The sequence below is a fragment of the Corvus brachyrhynchos genome, unplaced genomic scaffold, assembly GCF_000691975.1.
Source record: "Corvus brachyrhynchos isolate BGI_N302 unplaced genomic scaffold, ASM69197v1 scaffold907, whole genome shotgun sequence".
Lineage (NCBI taxonomy): Eukaryota > Metazoa > Chordata > Aves > Passeriformes > Corvidae > Corvus > Corvus brachyrhynchos.
Genome location: NW_008239109.1, coordinates 253788 through 277184, shown reverse-complemented (window position 1 = coordinate 277184; position 23397 = coordinate 253788). Strand labels below are relative to the sequence as shown.

Sequence of the window (23397 nt, the reverse complement as noted above, 5' to 3'; positions counted from 1 at the left end):
TTCCTCTATTCTCAGACTTAATGAAAGCTTTTAAACCCAAATGGCTGGAGATTCACACCTCTTCCAGAGTATATCTGAATCCACTAAAAGCTCTTAGGTTTCCTGTCACCCTGAGAACATAAACAAAGTGCACAAACAGCCAACCTCCCCTCGGAAACTGAAAAAATACCCAGAAAGAGCTAAAACTAACATGGAAGACCTTTGGCTAACAGGTTGAGTAACAAACACTTGCACGTGTACACACACACACACTCCCCCCTCTACCTTGCTGGAGATTCAGTCCCTACACTGGAATGTGTAATACAAGCACAACAGCTGCCTATAGCACTAATCTAAGGAAAAGGTCAAGGAAAGGTATGTATCCAGCATTCGTTTTGAAATACCCCATCAGAAGAATGTGGTGAGGTTTTTTTTTCCTTTCTAATTCCTTTCCCATACTTCTCTATGGCCTTTTCACATTCATGAAACCAAAAGAATCAAGCAGGGTTCCCTCTGGTATTAAAGATCACACTTTGAACTGGGCTGCTTTTGAGTGGTTTTTTTTTTTTTTTTTTTTGAGAAGGAGACGTATAACTTGCTCTGGACAGAGCTGCTTAAATATTAAGCAGTGGAATGTAGTTGCAGTTTCTACTTGGGAAGGATAGTGGTGGTCTTGAATGAGGAACAGATGAAATTTTTGATGTTTTGAAGTCAAAAGAAACCTGTTAATGGATTTGAGTTACAAGGGAAAAAATGCAAATTTTGAAGTTACATTCAAGGAAAAAATCTAGATTGGTGCTGTGCATGGATAACCTTTTCGATGGATACTGCCTCATTCTGAGACAACATTTATCAAAAACCAGAAGGATTCTCTAAAGGGCAAAACCCTCTAGCAATAATGTTAGAATGTAGCTTTTCCCTTCTTTAATTTCTTTGGGAATGTGAAAGGAAAATAGTAATCTTTATAATTCATGTATTGACAACAAAATATTTAACTTTGCAACCCTGAGAAGAAAAGAGTAAATTCACAGGAATTACTCAGTGAATTGGCCTAAAAAGGATTCCTTCTCCACTCCTACTGTTATTATTTTTTGGTGCTGGATTATTTTTCTAATAGGATTAACGTAACCCTCTTGGCTTTTGTGCAAATGGGTGAGTTCACCTTGCCATAAACTGTTTCAGTGTGAACAGAGGAAAGAGAGTTCTCAAATTCTTGAAGTACTTTTTAAAGAAGTCTCCTGATGGCTTATTCTTCCTACAAATGGAGACATATTCATTCATTCATTCATTCATTCATTCATTCATATTGTCTTATTTCATGATGGAAAGATTTTCAATAAAGGGTGTCTCAGATCCAACCAGTAAAACTTCAAGGAAAAGGTCTTGGAAGAACTTAATGGACTACCAATCTCTTGCCATATTATAGAAAAAGAAAGGCACACACTGGAGGCTCAAGACTGCTAAAAACTGCTCAGATGGGCTGGCTAAACCTCCCTCGCTCTCCTTTCATCCTTTCTGCATGGAAAACCTGTCCCACTTCTTTTCACTCCTGTCCTGTTCTTGGGAGTGATGCCTTTACATAACCCACCTCTACCAGAAAAAGCCTCCATTTAGTCCTGAGAGAAATGTAGAGGAGTCCTTCAGGATGAAAGGTAAGAAAAGCAACTTAATCCATCAAGCTAAAGAGCAGTTCTTCTAGAGGAGGCAGGCCATTTGCATGCCATTTGGGTTCACTGGGAGAGATGTCTTCCTTTTTCTCCCATCCCTGTCTCCCAGTCCATGAGTGAACATGGGGCTGAAGAGGAGAGTCTACATTACACTCCAAATGAATTACGGATCCCAGCACATTGCTATAGGCCATCAGAATAAACCTGGAAGTGCTTTGAAGTCTGTAAACTGATTCCTAGATAACTGCTTAGAGTTTCTCCCCTCCCCATGCCCCAAACAGCTTTTCATTTGATGTTCTGGCACAGAGCTAATCTGAGAAAGGATCAGAAACTCGAAGCTATTGACAGTAGTGACAGGAGTGTCTCAGTGTGACAGCTGATTGAGCCCCTCTCACATTTCACTGACAAACTCAATTGCTCCAGTAAATCGAGTGAAAGTCAATACAGGCAGCTCCCCCTCAAGCTCTGGGTACATCCCCCCCTCCCTGAGCCTTCCTGGGGGCCCCTTGTTGCTGCCAGCACGGTAGGACCCATCTGAGAGCTCATCCCTTTACGAAATGAAGACATGGGCTTGCAGCTGAAGTTTTGGGGTTTTGAGGGCAGCAATGCAGTCTTTACCCTACTGATATAAGGCTTGGTTTATCTTACTTCTCCCCCTTCACCATTTTCCTTTTTCTTTGCTGTTTTTGAGTAGAGACATCTCCTGGAAAATCGAATTTCATCTTAAGTCCTCAGCCCAGGCAGACACCGTAACAGCCAGGCAATGCTGGAGATGCTGGAGTGTGCTGTCTGCATGTCCAGCCCTCCCCAAGCAATGCCCATATGGCAGTGCACATTGGGGTTAAAAACAGGAAATACAGGTCTGCCTCTGCTGGCTTTTTCTGCTGTAAATCAGCAATAAAAGCCAGCTGTGAGGAGTAAAATCTTATAAAGGTAGAGGAGGTGGGAGAAGAGGCTCAGTCCTGTTGCAGATGGCAACCTTGTGTTAGCAGTGAGTAACCAGGCAATTAAATCAGTGACTTAACAGGCTTTTTCCACACTTCAATTGTGAAGCAGGGGTGTCTGTGGCCCAGAGCAAGCAAACCACAAAGCAGACTTAGCAACATGCATGGGGAACCTGAATTTTCAGAGAATAAGGCACAGGGAGATGGGGTACATGGTGAGGAACATATGCAGGCTACTGTTTGCAAATGGAAATCAAATAGGCTGACATTACCAATAATGAAGTGTGAGGTTGGCGTGGTTTCTCTCTCAGATTTCAGCACAGTTTATTTTTATAGAGGCAGCTTCCTTGTGCAAAGTGTTGGCAAACAGGCTGCTGGCAGGGAGGTAGGGATAGGGGCAGCAGGACAGACAAGGCTTCTTGGGGAGGACACAGGACATTCCCCACCTGCTGGGATGGAGCAGCGTGCAGCAGAGATGGAGCTCCAAGAGAAAAAAGTGACATTTCTAGACACAAATGGCCCAGATACTGATCTTGGTTGGTGAGAGGAGTAAGGGAAGACGAAGGAGCAGAAGGAGGAGAAAGTAAAATGGTTCTGAGCAGGTACCAGGTGTTGAGAGGGCAAGGGTTAAACATGACAAGCTTGAAGATAGAGCTGGGCAAACAAATTAACAGGCTCTCTGTTGCATGAAGTCATACGAAAAAGTAACCGAAGACGCCCCTACCTAAATATACTCACCTGTCCCCAGATTATTAGAGCACGTCAAGCTTTGCCTCTCCTTACCCCATCCAGCGAACAGCTGAGGACACAAAAGCTAGCCTGTCCCGCCTGCCTAAACAAGAAATCAACTTAAACATTACAACACCTCCATCCCAGAGTTATGCTCTGATGCCAGGATCAACACACAGGTGGTCTGCCCGCCCTGCTCCCACCGCTGTTCCCTGGCAGCTCAACACCTTGGAGCCGGAGCATCCTGCAGGCTTCCCTGCCTCCTGGCTCTGCAGGGACACGTGTGCTCCCAACCAAATGACCTCATCTGGACTGGATTGAGCCTTCCAAGTCAAAATAAATACAGCACATAGGAACTGGCAATGATTTTCAAAGATTTAAGTTGGGTCCTTCTCAATTTTCTCTCAGCACTTTATACATTTTTTTCTGCTACAAAATGGGGGCATTTTATATTCCCTGCTCCACTACATATTTTATAAACCTGCCTCTCATGCAGTTAATACTTTGGTTCCAAAGTTAACTGGTTAAAACACATATTAATGGACTTGGCATGGAAAAAAAGAAAAAAAAAGAAGAAAAAAAGGCAGGTGAAAGAAATGCTGGGGGAAGAAAAATAGCAACGGTGTTTGGAATGGCTCTGGAGCCAAGACAGCAAACCTGGTCTTTTTAATGGGACCACCCAAGTGAGAAAGACCTTAAGCCCTTACTCATGTGTGTTATGTTCACTGCAGTGTAATTCAAAGTCCAGAGGGGAGTTAGAAAAAGTAATAGTGGGGTTTATTAAGGGCTTAGCAGATGAGACAAAGTGCTGGGTTCTCACCAAAGGCCGATCCCAAATGTGCCAGCAGAATATAATGTGATCTCAAGTCTGGTTCAACAAATACAGGAGTAGGAAGACTGTGCTGCTGCAACAACCTGTCCGCTTCTCCTGAACGTACGTGTTGGGATTTTTCCAAAGGTGAGTAGCGTTGCCTCTTCTAAACACCTTTCTGAGATCCAAACCAAAGAAAACCCCAACAAACCCTAGCACCCCTTCTGAAGGCCTCTAAAGAGAACAGCATTTGAGGTTGTAGTATTTTCTCCAAATAACAACCTGTACAGGAACCCTTCCTTATTTAAAAATACTTACTTAATTCAACACCAAACTTTTATGTGTTGTTAATTGTTCAGTTGCATTGGCTGAGTCAGGTCTAAGGTTCATTTCCAGGTCATAATTAAAAATATCACCAGTGAGGGAAATGTTTATGATGCTATAAGTGCCAAGGTATAACAAACCAAGAGGTAATAAAGGAAAGAGAAGCTTAGAAAGCCAGTTAAAGTAGGAGAAGTGGCTGGAGATAGAACAGATCTCCCACCAATGGCAAAGCTGGGTTCTTAGATTACTGCCCCTAGTGCTTTCTCCAGCCCAGCTGAAACACTCGTATCAGCAAAATCCTGTCATTAGATTTAGTGATGGCATCTGCAAGGACAGAGCAATAGTCTTGTACAGGATTGGCTGTATTAGTACCCTTCTCTCTGGGATTACACTGTATCCTAGCTTCTAGGAAAGAGGATGATTGACGTATAACAGTAGAGGAAGGAGGAGGGGGACTATCGGAAGGGGCAGAAAATGGCAAAATCTGGTGCCCAATGTGAAACATTTAAGCCCTAAACTTCTGGGGGGATATGATCCTACCCTGCAGCGTTGCTATTTTTTTGCCAAAGAATTAAAAGGAAGGACTTTTCCTGGTGTCACTGCAGGCCACAGAGAATAAATCCAAATGACAGAGCTTAAGTTATGAATATGGGGAATTAGAGATGAGAAGTAAAGCAGCTTATAATGACTCTCCTTTTGCTCTTTGGATCGCAAGCTTCAGTACTGATTTTGAAATGCTCTGTCTTCATCCTAGCAGCTTCTTGAAAATGCAGCTTGAGAGTTTCTTCACCTTGAAGCCTCTTCAGCATGATTTGATAATGATAAAAAGAGAATACAAAAGCTTTTGCAGGCTGTTATTCATCAGGTATTATGATATTCATTCATTCACTTGTTTTCTAAGCACAACCACTGACATGCTGGGAGGATGTTGAGAGAGATTTCAATTAATTTCCTTATGAAGATAGCCAGTGTTCAACACTCCCTCCATTCCCAAGAGTGTCAGTGCAGGGAGACATGGGTGCCTTGACAACACCTCACTCAGTCAGTCTTCTGAGGTCAAACCACAGGAGTCCTACAACTCTGACCTTTCAGCACCACGTAACGCAAAGTTCGTGGAAAGTGGTTACCACCTCTTTGTCAGGAGCCTCAGGAGACTCACACAAGTCTTGCCCCACAGCACTATAGACAACACAAGTATCTGTATCCAAATGGAAACTTTTGATTTCCCACGATGACACGGTAAAAGATCGAGCAGCTTGGGGAATACTGAGGAGCACATAGGGTTAGGAAAGTTAATTTTATCATCTATTCCAACCCCAGCTTTGAGGTGAGGCAGACACATTTCCCACTCAGCTGCAAAACATTTTGAGCTCTTTTTAAAGTGCTTAACATCAACTACCAAAATAGCCGAGATGGGTGTCTTTGTTGGGACAAAACACTGAGCCACATCCCTCATAGCTTACTCCTATTTGCTCTCAGTGTTGTGCTGGTGGAGTCTAACTTGTTCCAGCAAGGGAGTGAAATAACTACTCTGTCAAATAACTCACCTCCTTGGAGAGATAAAGCTGAGAAGGAAAACTAAGGTGAAATAACTTGGCTAAGTTTATACACAAGATCAGTGCTGGAGAGTGAGAGCCAATTTCCTGGCCTCCTACTCCAACACTCAGCTGCTAGCTGATCCTGCTGTCCTCCAAAAATGAACTTCACTACTCGAGGACAGACAGTGAGGTTTCCCGTGGATTTTCACTTTCCTCTCTGTGTTTTCCCTCAACAAAAGGAAAGCCATTAATATTCAATCATTCCTGCATGTAAGATGCAGTTGCTAAAATGGTTTTGCACTTAACAGCCTCCAGTTGTAGACTAAATTGATGACACTTAAAACATGCCCAGGAGCCATAGCAGAATGATCTTATTACAGCAGTGCCTTAGTAATGTTGTGTTAGTTAAGGTTATGTTGGCTGGTTCTGAGGGTTTATAACCCAGCTGTGAATATATTCTCCAGGCTGGGACCAGCTGCCAAGGGGATTTAGTTCTGCAGCGAATCATATGGCTTTTGAGTTGGTTTTTTTTCTTTCCCCACTACTTTAGATCACAATTTTGTCTGTTTCTTCTTAAGATACAGCATAAAAGAAAAAGAATAAAATACCCCTCTGTCATGAGGCTAGTAGGAGCTGTTATATATTCCAAGCTAGAGTTAACCCACCTCAGGCAAGCCCTACCCCACGCCAATATCCAAGTACTCCCCAGTCTTTAACATGAAGGATATCAGTGCTGCTTTCACCGCTTTCTTTATAAGAGAGCTGAGGTTCTGCAGGAATTAAATCACAACTGGTTGTGTGGGAAACCTGTGACAGACTGAGCATCTCTGAAGGGTGAGCTGACTCCATAGGCACTGAACCTCTTCTTTTTCCACCTGCTTTAAACACTTTCAAACTACAGCTTGAATGAATTCTCCCCTGCACGAGGGATTTTTTTTTTCTTCTACAAAGACCACTTTGGTTACAGTTCTATTTGACAGAGCTTTCTGAGTGGTTTCCAGGAGGTAATGTTTTAAAAACTGATTTTGACCTATATAAAGAGACTTTAAACCAGACGTACACATGTATCTACTGTCACTTACCAAACCAGACTCATATGCAAGAACAAGAAACCCATGAAGCGGGATATAGTAGGGAGTAAAAGGGTATAAGGAACAAAGGCCTATTTAGATGGAGCAATGAAAAAAGTTCCTGTCACCATGGTCAACCCAATATCAGAACAAGCTCCCCAAGAGCCTGAGCTGATGGAAAATTTAACTGAATACATTTTCCATGTATAACCAGTGTAGAACCAAATATTTGCTGAATGCAGAACAAACATGTTGGGTACAATTCCAGACAGATGACCTGCTGAAATATAGGACCTGAATTTCATCGTCTTGACATTGACTGGTAAAATGTCACTAAAAGGAGGGTGCAACCTGCCACCATCCTGCTTGGGTTTCATTTTTCACCCATGCTGACTGAGACAGGCGAGAAGTGCTCCACAAAGCTTCGAGCATATCACTCCAACCAACGGGCAGGTCCTTCCCTCCATCTGCCACCCTCCACGAAGCCTTTGCACTTCCCTTGCACCTCAGAGCTCTCAGCAGCTCTGAGCAGGCCGCTCAGTTTGCATGAACCTCAGAGGAGATGGGATCTGGATTCATGCAGCATCTGTCATCTAAAAGGTGGCTGACTGAGTCTGACCCTGCCAGGGTGTCTTCACTTGCTGGCATCTGCTAAGGGGAAATGGGAACAGGACAGAGTGGGAAAGGCAGCAGAGGTGGGGTTGTTCAGCCTGGAGAAGAGAAGATTTTGTGGAGACCTCATAGCAACATTTCAGTATGTGAAGAGGGATTAGAGGGAAGCTAGACAGGGACTCCTCATCAGGAATTGAAGTGATAGGACAAGAAGTAAAGGGTACAAGTTATAAGAGGAGAAATTTAGGTTAGGTATTAAGAAGAAAATTTTTACTGTGAGGGTGGTGAGACACTGGCACAGGTTGCCCAGGGTGGTTGTGGATGTCCCAACCCCGGCAGTGCCCAAAGCCAGGTTGGATAAGGCCCTGAGCAACCTGGTCTAGTGGGAGGTGTCCCTGACCATGGCAGGGAAGGGCTGGGTCTAGATGGTTTCTAAGATCCATTCCAACCCCTTAACATTCTATGATTCTGTGATTCCATGAAAGGCAGCCAGAATATCAAAGAATAATGAAGAAAATGGTCCTTCCTATATCATTATCAAGTGGACAAGTCCAAATCTTCACCCAGGCCTTTTCCTCATCCGTCCATATCCTGCCCTGACTGTCTCCAGACAGCAGATAAGCTGCTAAGGCAGAAGGTATGGGATCACTCTTTTTTTTTTTTTCCCCATCCATGGAGAGAGATCAGTGAAAAACACAGAATAGTTATTAATGTTCCCTGGGATTTCAGAGCCTAAGTTCCACGAGACAGCATTTTCCTCAGCTGCTTTAGCTCTCTTTAAACACACTGGTGTTAAAAAGTTTAAACACTGGTGCATGTTTGCCTTTGAGGAGTATAAATGACCCTTTCAAATTCAGCATTTGAGGCTGAGGATGACAATTGGTAACAATAATATTTTTCATGTGAGCAACACTTTTCAGTCAGAGGGCCCTCAAATTGCTTTTTGAAACAGTATGGCTTCCCTTCATCTACCACCAAAATGAACCTACCTCCAAGGTGGAACAAAGGACCCATCAATGCAAGGTGGCAGTACACAGCAATTTAGGGCAGGAAGTCAAGAACGATATGTCCCACTGAAGGCAGAGGGTCAAGTAAAGTTGGCAGAAAACATATCCTGAATGAGAGGCTGGACAAAACATCATCACCAGCTCCAGCTGAGGAGGGGAAGTGCCGTGGGATCATCACTCACTAGAAAAGGTCAGAGCCCCAGTCTTTATGTCCTGAACAGGGGCAGGGCACTGTGTTAATGCACACATTCAGAAGTACCTCAAAGGAAAAAGAAAAAAGGCAATTTGCTGACTGCACTGCTGAATCCTTTGCTGCAAAAATGGCACTATGAGTGTTTTGGTCTCCCTTTTCCTGTAGAAAGGAAAAGTTCTATTGAACTTCAGTCTACACTGTGTTATATTTTACAGGAAGCCCAACCCACTCTGAAATTAATACGAACAGTAAGAGGATACCACAAGGTGGAAAACTCTTGAAGTGAGTACAAGACTATTCATAAAACGAGTGAGAAAAGGAAATAAGTGATTATAAAAGGTCATTAGAAATGTCAGCTTACCAATGGCATTGTGTGAAGAAAGGTGTAACCCACTGCAAGCCAAACCTACTGGAGCTGAACTTGCCAAGGACACCCATAACCTCAATCTCTTTTGTTCAGAGGTTTACATTTGGGAAGTTACTTTCACAATATTATCCCTCCAAAACATACACAAATCCGAAGAATGGGGACTTATACCCACAGCTTCCACTTTACAGCTGCTTCAATCCCTCCCAACAGATGAATGAAACTAAAAAATTTTCCCAGCCACCAGATGCTCGGCACAAGATCCAGCAATTACCAGGACACAACTGCTGTATGAAATTGGGAGGTCCAGGGAAAAGGCATCTGGGGAATCTGTTGTTGAAACTCCTCTTGTCCCCAGACAGATCCCACTGAGAGGATTCCAGCTTTTAGAAAACATTTCTGACATTATATTTTCTGCAGCATTTTCGTTCACCAAATGCAACTTCTTTCCTCTTAGAGCACCACCAGCAGCAAGTGAATGAATCAGCAAAGGTGATCCACCTTGCTAAGTCCAACACTTGTATCACAGGGGGGGAAACACTCTGACGTGGCAGGAAGAACAAGATGCACAAGCATTATATGAGTATTTTGAATATTAAAAATTTAATTGGTTAGATGAGCATAATGACAGAGGTATAAGGATTGCTTTTAATAGGCACTAGTGCCAAAAGGGCCGTGTTTATATCAGTGGTGCTATATATAACACTTCTATGAGTTCTCAGAGGATGCTGGGACACTTTCTTATAGTTCCAAGTTCTTTGTATGATCTCCTACCCTGCTTCAATCAACAAACTGTTTTTAAGAGCACTTTACTGCCCAGACACCTCAGACATGTAACATCCTCTCTCTTTGAAATGTACTTATTTTTAGGCCCTTTATAACCTGTGCAGAATTAAATGATTTTTTTTAAGCAGAGATTCAAACTCTGCCATAAACTTGGGCACAAGGGACAGTAGACAACATACCTTCACTCCCCCAATTCTCTCTTCCTGCTTCATTCTACCCATGTAATTCCAAGTTAGCCAATGCTTTCATTTATTTTTATTACTCTTATTTCTTTTAGCAGAGAGAAACATTAACTGAAGGGGTGTAATCCAGATTTGCTCAGATGAAACACGGGAGCCTTTGCACTCCTTCATTTTGTGCCTCAGTGAATTTCTTGCTAACAAGTGGAAGAATGCAACGGAGAGACAGCAAGGGTAAGGCAGATTCTCCAAATTTTGGTCTCAGTTCTGAACTACACCCTCAGCAGATATTACAGTGCTGTCTGCCAAAGGAACTTAGCTCTGGCACAATTCAGGCCAGGCCAGTTTGCTATTTAAAGAGGTGGGTTTATTTATACACTTTTTATCCTCCTCCCCTACAAACTCCCACCCTATTTTTTTAAGATGGGAAATTATCAGTAGCCCTGAACACATAAAATTTGACAGCAGTTTACCACAGAATTTGTATTGGTCCCTTCATCTTTGCTTTTACTTTTATTCTTCTGTAAATTCCTTCAACCATTGAACAGTGTTATTCCCACAACAGTTTTGGCAAAGATCAAAATAGTGTGGCAGGTTTGCTCCAATTTTCTGCTGCTAATAGCTGGGTAATGAAGAGCTAGATGGAGACAAAAGATGTTTTTCTTTCCTTTTCTCTCCTAAAGGATTTTGTCCTGGAATTCCACACAGTCAGTGAAAACATTTTAAAAAGTAATTAAGGTGGACTTTGTGGGGTGGGAAGGTTGTGGAGATTGGTTTCAATCCAGCACTAAAGTCATTGCACTTTTGCTGAAACAATGACAACATCAATGGATAGCTCTGTTTCACCTTCTTAAAAAGAACCTATAACTGCTAGGGAAACCAGAATAATTAGGAATTAAACTACTCCTTACTCTCAGCAGATCTCTGGTGACAGAAAGATCTGTTCTGACACATACATGTGTATATATATAAATCTGCGAACCCCAGTCCAGTGACTTGGAGAGAAAAGTTTGGCTGCTCACAACTGTTTTGGACAAGATGAACATCACTGCATGCCTCACCTCAAGAACACAGTGTTTCTTCAAGAAATGCATAAGTCCTCAAAAAGGGTGCTTGATTTAGGCTCTTCTTGGTACAACTGGAGTCCCAGGAAGCTAATCTCCTAGTTAGTCTTCCGAGCTGTTGAAATCTGCTGCAACCACGATCTTAAAATGGACCTTAAAATCTTATCCTTGCAAGGACTGCATATGCATTCAATTATACTGGAATCTACTTCAGTTTAAAAAGAAAAAAAAAATCAGTAGACAAACAAAAAAAAGTCTGAGAGAGATTATTTAATCCCTAACACTCTGGAAAGAGTCAAAATCTTGTTGGACTTCAGGGGAAAGGAGGACACACAGATGAGGCTGAAGCAGCCCACAGGGGAAGCTGCCTATTTCATTTCTGGAACATGGGCCATGTGCATCTATTTTTAGCTTTGAACTGAGTTCCTCTGCCTCCTGCCAGAAGTCCTGAGCCCCGTGCTGGTACAACGAAAGCAGTGGCTCAGCCATTCTCTAATAGCTTTTACTTCTTAATAAAGAGCAGCACTTAGGAAAAGGATGAGGTTACTGTTGGAGGGGTCATGATTAATAATGATTAATCTGATCCTTGCCAATATGAACTGGATCCACCATTCACTAAATAATTACTCTGCAGCATGGATACCATTTCCAGAGGAGGCATACATTTGTCGTATTAAAACCAAAATGAAACACACAGAAGAAAAAGGGGATCTGACTTCTCAGTAGCACTTGATCTCACAGGAACCACCAGAAAAGTTAAGCAAATAGGCGGGAAAAAAAAAGAAAAGAAAAGAAAAAAAGACCTCTAGAACAACAACAACAACAACAGCAAATCAAAGGATAAGAGCAGTTAAACACTGACGAGTCACCCACCTTTTGGGAGAAGCAATGGAAAGCAAGTAAAACTAAACCTTCAGCGGGCAGAGCTGCACGTGCTGAGGATATGGAACACTCTGCTACTTTTGGCTCTTAACCTTATGCATAACTCTAAAATGCACATTATTTGCCCACCCACACATTTCCCTCCTGTTCTTAAATTACATTTTTGTTTTCCTCAGAAAGCACAAAAATGAAATTGCTTCCTGGGAAACATCTTTCCTTCTTTGTGTTAGCATGCTACTTGGCACAATGAAATCCTAGTCCAGGACTGCCATTCTTAAGCAACAATGCCCCTCAAATAATAAGCAATATTATAACTTTATAGCATTATGGGGAGGCATAAACTAATGGGAAACTAATAAGCACTCCGAAGGGCATATATGAACCTTACAATTACAGCAGGATGCTTGTGGTGCAGAGACTTGCTTCTGGGCCTCAGAGCATGGATAAATTTTACTCCCACAAAACACACAAACAACAGGCAACAGTGCCAAAGGCAGGCAAGGACATGGGGGTTTTGCTGGCAAGAGGTGGTCTTATCTTGGGACTCCTTTCAGTTATCCTTCTTCACTGACCCAAGGCTTGCTCGAGACCATCCACAGGAGATGCTACTTTAGTTCTTCATTACACTCAGCTCTTTGAGGATTTCAAAGCTTTTGTGGGATTTTTATTGTGCTTTTTACCCTTTCACGTCATCATGCAGGGTTTGACTTAGACTGGGAGGCCACAGAACACACCACCAGTCCTTCTCCTGGTCTGGTGCAAATCCGACTGGAAGGTTGGGTTCCTTGTGCCTGGTGTGAAAACCCAGCCCCATGTGAGCCTGTTTGGACTTCTGCCCTTGACAGGTCCAGATTTTACACGCTGATGACTTTCACCATGGAAAATACCATGCAGGGAGTTGGTGTCTTTGACTGCCAAATGCAGGGAAGCAGAGCTCAGGTCAAGGAAGTGCCATTGCTTCTAGAGGCATCCTGGAGAATCACAGAATCACAGAATATTCTGAGCCAGAAGGGACCCGTTAAGATCATCGAGTTCAACTCTTAGTCCTGCACAGACACCCCAAAAAATCCCACCCTGTGCATCCCTGGGAGCGTTGTCCAAACACTCCTGGAGCTCTGGCAGCCTTGGGGCTGTGACCATTCCCTGGGGAGCCTGGGCAGTGCCCAGCACCCTCTGGGGGAAGAACCTTCTCCTGATATCCAACCTAAACCTCCTCTGTTTCAGCTTCATGTTGTTTCCTCAAGTCCTGTCTGGTCACAAGAGTGAAGAAATCAGTGTCTGCCCCTCCTCTTCCCCTCACAAGGAAGTTGTAACTGCAGTGAGGTCTCCCTTCAGTCTCATCTTCTCCAGGGTGTAATAAGAAATGTCAGTAAATTAAATCCTTGGCAATGAGGTTATGGTTTGGTTTAGCTGGGGATTTTTCCTAGTGGGGCAGTGTGTTTAGGATTTTTTGCCAGTTTCCAAATTGACTTGAAGGAATAAAAGAAAAATAAACTCTTTGCAAAGCATCAACTTTCACAAAAATTTCAGCCGAAAAGTAGTTGGTGACTTTAAAACCAAAATTTTAAATAACTAATGGTACAAAAACCACATAGCTATTTATGTGTACATTCATGCAAATGAAAACTTAGTTGCATATTCACAAAACTTTACAGACGCAGCACAGTGAAACACAAAGCAAGGACAGGAAAGAAAAAAAAGAAAACGGCCCCAACAGCAATAACAATAATGAAGGTAAATCTTTAAAATCTGAGACAGGACGCAGGAGCTGGGGGTAGAGCTCTGCAAACAAAACTAAAGCCAGTGCACTGTTTTTCCCCTTCACAAAGTGAAACAAGCTGTGCCTAAAATAATGCTTCCTTGGTTTTCTGGCAATTAGTGTCCTGAAGGATTAGCCCACAATCATTGGCAAGTGTTTGCCTTTCCCAGCCGATGTCACCATAGAAGTCTGTGTTTATCTACAAGGCCCAGGGGATAATTTATAAGCTGAGCTGAGGTCCTGCATTCACAGACAAATGTTCCACACTGCCTCCCACCCTCCTGTACTAGTTTCCTCTCCATCTACCTCCTATCCCCTGAAATATAGACAGGACCCTGCCAGGGGCATGACGAATGAGCTTTGCAGCCTCTGAAGCAAGAACTTGCCCAATAGTTTATGTTGATACAGCAAATAAAGAGGTACTGATATGGTCGACACATCATCAGGCACCAAAAGTTAGATTGCAGAAAGTAACTGAATGCAAAAAATATTTTATCACTGTTCCAGAAAACATCAAAGAGAATGGGATATTTTTTTCCCCTTTGAAAGCTATTGCCTACACTTTGATTAAAATACTGCCATTTGTGAGTTTTTGGTCTACTACCCAGAGTTTGTTAGAGATAATGCTTTGTAAAACCCCTCTGCAATCAAGATGTTCCATTTTTTTTTTTTTCTAATCTATACCAGTGGTTTAACAGTGTTCTGGTCCCCTTGCAAACTAAAAGTGATTCAACCAGAGTACATCAAAACACAAAAGACTAAGATTGGTAAGAGTGTTTATTTCTAAATTAATTTTCCCCTGGTGTGTTAGAACCTCAACATGAGAATATTAAGCTTTCATTTGAGAGAATGGGAAACTAGCCTTTTAAAGAAAAATAATATGAATCCTTGTCTTGATGATAAACTGACAATATAGCTCATGACAACTAATTTGTTATTTTGAAAAGAGTAATAAAAGTACTCAAGCAAAACAAAGCAAATCAATGAAAGACTCAATTCTACAAAGAACTTGTAAGTGTGACCAACATTCCTCACAACAGAGAATACTGCAGAATAGGTAGATGGATGGATGTGTTTATAGATAAGACAGATCTGTTCTCAGATTTCAAACATTAACAAAATCAGGGTTAGAGACACTATTATTAATTAAAGTTGATGAACATGTCTGTTGAAGATAAAGAAGACTTTTCTTCCTGAGAATTCATCTCTTTTCCCTTCAGGACGCTATCAGGAGTTTCTGGAACTTCATGGACACTGTTTGAATCTGCCTCAGGTCTGTACCCGGTCACAGGTTGTCCACGAGATACAGCAGAGAGCAAAGTTATTTGATATTTGAGACCAACTGCTTCACTCTGCCACTTTTAATATTGGGTGACCTAATTTTACAAAATGTTAAGTCTCAAATCAAATTTTGTTTAATCTTTGGAAAGAATGATCTCCAGATTCAAATTAAACTTTAGCTACAAAGACAGGAGGCCATAAGAACTAAAAACTTTTGAAAGGGATGAACTTGGCTGATCTGAATAAGTGCCAAGTGTACTGGGAAGGAAGAGACCACCAGCTGGCTGTTATTCCAAGCATAGTCCACCTCACTTGCAATTACTGAACCCTAGCAGCAATCCCACCAATGTCAAATTGACCAATTTTAGAATAAGGAGCCATTCATTCCAAGTAATGAATATTGAAATCTGGCCATTGGTTTGTGAACAAGTTCTTACATGTCTGTCATGAGGAACCCCAATAAAGAATGTCCTTGTAATGGTGTCACTTCAGAACAAAAGCATGCAATGAACTACCACCCATCCAGGCAGCTACAGCAGGAGACCAAAGGTTGCATGCATTTAGCCAGCAAGGAAATGCAATATTCTTTAAGGAAAGGCATTGCCTGGAGTGGATTTTTTATAAAGAAACAGAATTCATGAATAAATAAACCAGATGGGACTAAGCCAGGCTAGGGCATTAACTTCTCCTAGTGCAATGAATCCCTGATCTTGCTTGAGGGTTTTTCTACAAATAACAAACACAAAAACATTAATGTTGTACCATTGTCAATCACGCCAAGGACTCTGTTTGTGTCCAGGAATTCTGATACGCAACAACACATATCAAATCCACCAGATGTTAAGATATTCTTAGATTTCACCAGTTAGGGTACATATTGACTGACCTGATCTGAGTCTTTTGCTTGAGAATTTTTCCCTTTTCTGCAACCACAACTCATAAGAAGTTTTGCATCTCCAATGACTTTTCCCTATAAGAGACAAGGAAGGAAAAACATCAGCACAATCCAAATCAATGAAGACCAAGAGGCTTGTATTTATGGTCAGGAGCAGGGGAAGAAAGGGCATTAAGGAAGCCTGTGGACTCTTCCTGCATTTCTGGGAGGTTCTCTTTCACAGAAGGTTAGCTCTCAAGCTGTCAAGAAGGCTTTCCCAAAGGATAATATCACAGCATTAGGGAAGTCACACTGAGCCAGAAGGAAAGCAAGGTGTGTAGAAAAAGACAGTAGGAAAGAAAAGCTGAAAAGAAACACGTTATTTTAACCCATGTTTTTCATACACTTGCATGAACAGGAACAAGTCTAGAAGGCTCAGACAGTACAAATATCAAACTGCAGCGACATGAGGAAAAGCTTATACATTACCTTTTCTGTTCATTTTTACCAAGTTAATGCCTACTTGCTTTTAATGAGCCCAGATTTGGTGAAATAAAGTCTCCAACAGTGACTTACTCTCAGTAGAACAATGGGTCCACGTCACTCCTGGTAAACCCATTCCAGGCATCCAAGAGCCCACCCTCACCTAACACTGCTGGCACAGACCCTGGCCTGCCTATGACACAGAATCACGGAATGTTTGGGTTGGAAGGGACCTTAGAGATCACCCAGTTTCACCCCCTGCCACCGGTAGGGACATATTCCCCTGCACGGGTTGCTCCAAGCTCCAGACAACCTGGCCTTGGACACATCCAGGGATGGATGCTCAGACCAACAGTGATTTGCTAAGAAACAGAGTCCATTCACTCTCCTTTTACCTGTAACCAACAGTTTGAGAGAGAAGCTGAGCTCAGACACCTTTATTTTTGTTGAAAACCCATCAGACTGACTGTGATCCAAACAGTAAGGTTCCTCATATTAACAGGGTTGTTTTCTGGGGATTATTTGAGTCACTTTTGTTCTTCACCAAAGTATTTTTGTTCCTTGTCAAACCTGGACATCTTGATAAATCACCATGGAAGAAAGGACTAGGGATTCCAGGTTTGGTCAAAATGCTGCTTGAATTTAAACTGCATGGAGTCAAAACCAGCCAGTGGAGTCCCCACAAATGTACCACAATTACTTTTTTTTCCATAGGCATGCACAAAAAGACATTGGCTACTTTCAGACTTTTGCTGTCTACAGTTGTAAAATAAACACTCTTGGCATTCGCTGGGAAACAGAGGGAGAGTCTGCTCATGTGCAGCCATGAACAGTCACAAGATTTTAGATGGATTACTTTATATAGAAAAGGAGGTCCCAATACAGTTAGCGAGTTTAGCCAAGTGGAAGTGCTCTGCCCTAAATGATGAGGAAAGGAAAGGGCACAATTAGAAGGAATTGCAGCCATTGCTCAATGTCAGGGCACAGCAGAGAGATGACCCTCGGTGGCAGGAATTACAAACAGGCAGATAAACTTTTGGTCACCTTGGGAGAGCCTGCAACCTGCCAGGTGTGGGGACATTTCTTACTTGGTGAGCTCAGCATCTCACAAGTCCCAGCAAGGTCAGCTAATGTGCAGAAATTATATTTTTCACTCCTTCCAAAAGAGAATCTGGGAAAAAACGAAGACATTGAAAAGGCTGTACTGATACCTAATCTGATAACTACGCAAAATGCCTCATATTTGGGCTGCAAATATTACAACCTGTCAAACTGAAGTTTTCAGGAGACTTCTTCCAACTGGCATCCCCAGCCTGTGACTCCCATCTGTCAAAGGTGTTTTGCTCTTGTGCCATTACTACAGTCCTTCAACAACTAGTCTGTAATCTGTTAAAGTCAAAAATTATTTACCAGAAATAAGTGATTAAACCAGAAGTTAAAGCAAGTTTATTAAAATACTATGTTAGTGATAGGAAACTGAGGCACAGGGAGACACTCCTTTGTCTTACCACAGAACAACTTCAAGACACCCCACAGTATATGACACAAGTTGGAGCTATAAAAGGACCTAGGAGAGAGTCACACATTTCCCAAAAGGCCACTGGGTACCTTGGGGTGGCTATAGCATTAACATATGCTTGTGGTTAGGAAACTACATCCACATATACTGCATTGATGATCAGCTTGTCCCACTGCCCTCTGCAAAGTCATTACATAGAAAAGATAATCCAACTCTTTTTTTAAACACAAGCCAAGGAAAAAACCTCCCACTTTTAGACCCTTCTATGGCTCTAATGCCACCTGAGCTCAAGGGAAACCATGGCCATGTTCTCCTGTCCAAATGGGAGTATCACCAGTTTTATTTAACAGAGAGAATTCACAAGATGTTGCCCATAACAACCTGGAAAACCAAGAGCACAAGGGAAATACAAACCCAAAACCTGAGGGTTTTTTCTTTTCCTCTGACAATACAAGAATGAAGGGTCTCTTCCATTCCCTAAGAAAAAAAACAAATGAAAGCAATGCACTGGATAAATAATCCCACCTCATTTCCCAGCTGCAGATGCTCCTCGCCTAATGTGCATTGGATGAATGAGCTACTATCTCCACCTTATTTTAGGAAAGCTTCTTATGAGCAGATGCTTAATTTGCAGATAGGTGTCTAACATTAGGCAGCTAAGTTGAAAGGCAAAAGGAAAAAAAAAAGCATATGGACAACATTTGCAGCCAGTCGCAACTCTGTTCCAGAGCAGATGGAGGCCTTGTCATTCAGGGGTTTCCTCACACACACCAAGCAGTTCAGTGGGGATAGGGAAAGGGGCTTCTGTTTGGATGCTTCTGTCTGGAACCAGATTAGAGGAAAGCACGCTTTTCCACAGCACACGCCTTGTGTTACATTAAACATGCATGTGCAGCTTCAGCTTTTATTCAGTGATCTGAAACAGAGCCCTCCAGGGTGCTAAGGGTTAGTGAGTTCTTGTTTGTTTATCTGTATGTTGTTTTACAGTTTCTAGTGCCCAAGGATTTTGTTAAGAAATTAAAACACCTCGCTGGGGCTATCCTGCTGTGGTTGTTGCCTCCTAATATTTCCCTCCTCCCTTCATCCAGCAGTGCCTGATGCTCACAGGGGAAGGAGAGGAGAACATCACAAAGAGAGGAGCCACACCTGACCAGGTACTATAGATGTTTGGTCTTAATTCACGAAGAATAACTTCTACGTTTCCTGGCCTATTCATAACATGAGGTGCTGTTGTTTAGAAGCAGGTAGGCACAAGGTTTTCCAACAGGGAAGCTCACTTTGCCTTCTGCTGGCTCACATCCACCACCAGACATCACCCTTCCCAAGGCAAAGAGCAAGAAGGTTCCTTGACATATGTCCTATTATCCCACCTCTTACAGGGAATCTGGCTGGCCTCATGCACCTCCTTGCACCATGGGCTCCAGCAGTTACCCAAAGTTTGCAGAAAAATAAGAAAAACCGTGATAATAGTAACAGGCTTAATTATCTCAGCTGCACGTGTGTCAGGAGCTGAGCAGTTGCCAGTTTTAACAGCCTGTGGTCGAGAAACACTGAACTGCATCACCCAGAAGTCAAATGAGGGTCGGTCACAACTCGCTTCACGCCAGCGGCTCCGGGGGAGGCGCAGGGCACACACAAATCACTGCGGCGTTGCCCAGAGCCATCCCGTGTGGAGCTGCCAGCCCTGCTTAAAGGAGTCAGACACGAGGCACATGGCACCGGCTGGCCTCCAGGGAGCTGCCAGGCTCTGTGCTCTGGACTTGCTGGCTGGGATTAACCGTAGGATCCTGTCTTCCAAGTTTGTGGCTGGAAAGCTCAGCTCCAGATGTGGGCTCCGCTTAGCACTGTGCCGTGCACCTTGCAGAGGCTGACAGGTCCAGCTGGGCTCTAACCTACTCAGTTTTCAACAGCCTTACTCTCTTTTGAGCAACAGCCATTGAAAATACTGTAAGCAGCTTCTTCCCCAGGGAGCTGGCACAAGCACTCAGAGGGTGGTCGGGCACTGGAATCACCCCAGGGAATGGCCCCAAGACTGCCACAGCCCAAAAAGCATTTGGACAAAGTTCTCAGGCGCACAGTGTGATTCTTGGGGCTGTCCTGTGCAGGGCCAGGAGTTGGACTTGATGATCCTTGTGTGTCCCTTTCAACATGGGATATTATTCTTTGAGTCTATGTATAGCACTGCAACAGCGAACTCTCAAAATCCCCATGGCTACATAAATGCCATTAGGAAGAACAACACATTCAGTGTTTGCTATGTTTTATCCTCTGTTCTGTCAGGGTGATCCACACATTTTGAAGAACCAGTACCCAAGTGCCTACAGTGGTAGAGTGGGAGAGAAGGGGGGAAAGGAAGGGAAACAAGAACTGAATCCAAGGTGGAGGCAAGCGGCAGTACAACAGACAGCTGGTGTTTGGGTGGTGGTAAATCACCCTGAAATGAGCCTCTTCCCTCAGCTCAATGAGGCCTAAACAACAAAGGAAGGCACAGCTTGCAGCCGGACAGCCTGCTAGCCAACCACAGACACACATGACAGCTTCATTCAGGAGCCCGGAGTCAATACAAAAGCTCCGAAATCAATCCGACATCCTGCGACCTCAAACAATGCGTCAAATCTTCTCAGAATTGGAGCCCCAAATGAGGGGGAGCAGCATTCAAGGGAGATCAAAACGCAGGGCTGGCATTGAAAGGGACTAAAAAGGAGAAGAATGTTCCCAGTTTATTAATGGTGAGGTCTGGCCGGCTGCATCCCAGCCACCATAGGTTACGTTCATTAAAGGGCAGCGCTGTGCACGTATTATGCAGAGCGCCCGGAGAGTATGTGTTGTGTGCGTGTGTCCGCCAAAGTGCCCCTCACTTGCTAGAGATCAGGATGTGCCTTTCTGCTCAGCACTGTTGTCTCCATCAGAAATTCCTCCTGTGTGAACCACAAACAGGGTTTTTTCCCACTTGAGCAAATGTATGGGCACAGACGCGCACACGTACACACGCTCTCTCTCATCCTTGAGCCTGAAAAGCATAAAGGAACTCAGACAGACTCTTTCCAACTTTAAAAAAAAAAAGACAACATTTCACATCCCATTCCCTCCCGGCCATACTTTCAGGTCACACACACAAAATCTATTACAAAAGACTGAAGCATTATGTGATTGCCGCTACTGCTGATGGAGTTGATTGCTCCATAAACCCCACTCCTACATGCCACAAAGGACCTGATCCCACAGCACAACAAATCTACAAAGGAGAGCAAAGGAATAAAAAGAAAACCTGCCTCAGTCCCTGGAGTTGTCCCCTCTGGGCAGGATTGCCCCTGCTGGGGTAGTTTCACTTGCAGAATCTGTCCTGCAGCACTACACAAAAATGGCACCCTTCACCCTTCAGCAACAAAAAGGCCAAGCAAATCCTTTTTATCAGCTTCCCTTTGAAGGCAGGTGGAAAAGTATAATATAGACATACACAGGAAAGAGAAAAAAAAGAGATAAATACCATTTGTAAAAGTACTGTTTGGATTTGCCTGTCCTAATTTTCTTCTTTTCAGCTGCCACTTTTGAAAGAATCAGACTTTGAAAGTTCTGTCCTCCTTGGATGCACGGCCCAAAATGGAGGGCTTGCTAGAGGAGGTCAGACTTGAAAAATATTTTTTTTTTGTGCTGAAATGTGAATAGATGAAGAAAAAGGACTGAAATTTTCAAAGCCATCTCTGTGTCTTGATGCACATTTCCCATGAGTTTTTACTGAAGACGTGTCATAGCCTAATTGTCTTTGCTTTTCGTGTGTCACACTGATCTGAAATTCAGAACAGACATGGCTGAGGAAGCAAGCAAGCTCTCTCAAATTCGGAGAACCTTAGATAAACAGAAACTGAAAACATTAAATGTTCCTTAGGGTGCAGCAAGTCCCATGTATTTTATCTCAAAATTTAGGGAAAAAAGTTAGAAAAAATATGCACACTCCATCCCTGAAAGTGTTCAAGGCCAGGTTGGAGGGGGCTTTGAGCAATTTGGTCTAGTGGAAGGTGTCCCTGACCATGGCAGGAGGCTGAAACGAGATGATCTTTAAGGTTCCTTCCAACCCAAATTGTTCTGTGATTCTATGAAATGAATATTAAGTTTCCACAAAAAATCTTTATGCTTTATTCACACTTTATGTCACGAGTCCACAATTATTGCCACCACTCTGGGCTCCTTACAGACTGTGAGCATGATCTCCATCTCCTCCTTTGAGAAGACATCTCTAATTTTACTTTGTGATAATGTCATACAGATGCCAGAGGGTGACTGGGCAAAGACAAGTACAGCAGATGCAAACAAGCTTTTTAAGGTAGGATGGAAGATCAGCTCCAGGGGCAAGACAAGATGAGGTGATATCCAAACTCCAGGCAAGAAGACTGCAGCAGTCCTCACCTGGGTTATCAACAGTAAGTCAAAAAACCTCTCCATTAGCTTTCGTAGAAAGAGGAAAACTGCATCCAGTCTGGGCAAGTGCCCAAATATGTGGTAGATGAATGGTAGGAAATTATTGAGGCTCCAATAATTCCTAGCACTGCAGATGAAACAGAGTCTGCAGGGATCAAATGGAAAAATATGCAAGATTAAGTTTTTTGTGAGAGTAATTAAGTGGTTATTTTTTTTTTTTCCAGGTACCTGGTGAGTCTAAATGTACAGTTTTCGAATTCAGGAAAACTGAGATCTTATTCGGATGAGCTGCCTTTTTTGTTTTGTTTTGTTTTATCTTGCCTGCTTTAAACTCTGCTATTTAAATAATTTAACAATCTATCTTAAATATTTCACCAATAAATCACAGGCTTGTGTTTCTATTTCATGTTAAAACTAATCAGTGGAGGAGTGCCTGAGCTGGAAGTTAAAATTCTGCTCCACCAAGCCAATGATGCATAATCATCTCTCTGCAGAATCTCTAGTGAATAAAAACTTCTCTGCAGAATTAATGCCATATAAAAAGTTCTTTGTGCAGGCAGAGAGCACAACTGCAGCCCAGGATCATCTGCATCCTGCCAACAGGGTCAGGATTTCCAGAGCTAATTGGTGTGTAGAGCTTTCCCACCCTGGCAAGCACAAGCATGGAGCTCACAGCTGAATCCCAGACATGGGCACATCAAGATGGTCAGGATGCTGATAGCATGCACAGAGCTCCAAACGGTCCCTGTGTGATGATTGTATTGGGATTCCGTGCTTGCTGCCATCAAAGAGGAGCAAATAGAACAAAATTACGATGTTGTTGACCAAAATGGGTGATTTTTAAAAATGCCTCTGAAGCTTGAAGGTGTTGAGAGCCTGCACCAAGGAACACCAAATCCACTGAACATCAGCA

The 23397-nt window shown here is 42.9% G+C and overlaps 1 protein-coding gene across 1 annotated transcript in view; it reads right to left on the bottom strand.

Annotated features, from left to right (window-relative positions):
• The window catches only part of SETBP1 (SET binding protein 1), a 251743-nt gene that overhangs the window by 201010 nt on the left and 27336 nt on the right, over window positions 1-23397 (bottom strand). The window contains 1 exon segment of the mRNA XM_008637718.2: window positions 16079-16162. Within this exon segment, the coding sequence (XP_008635940.1) occupies window positions 16079-16162 (84 nt within the window).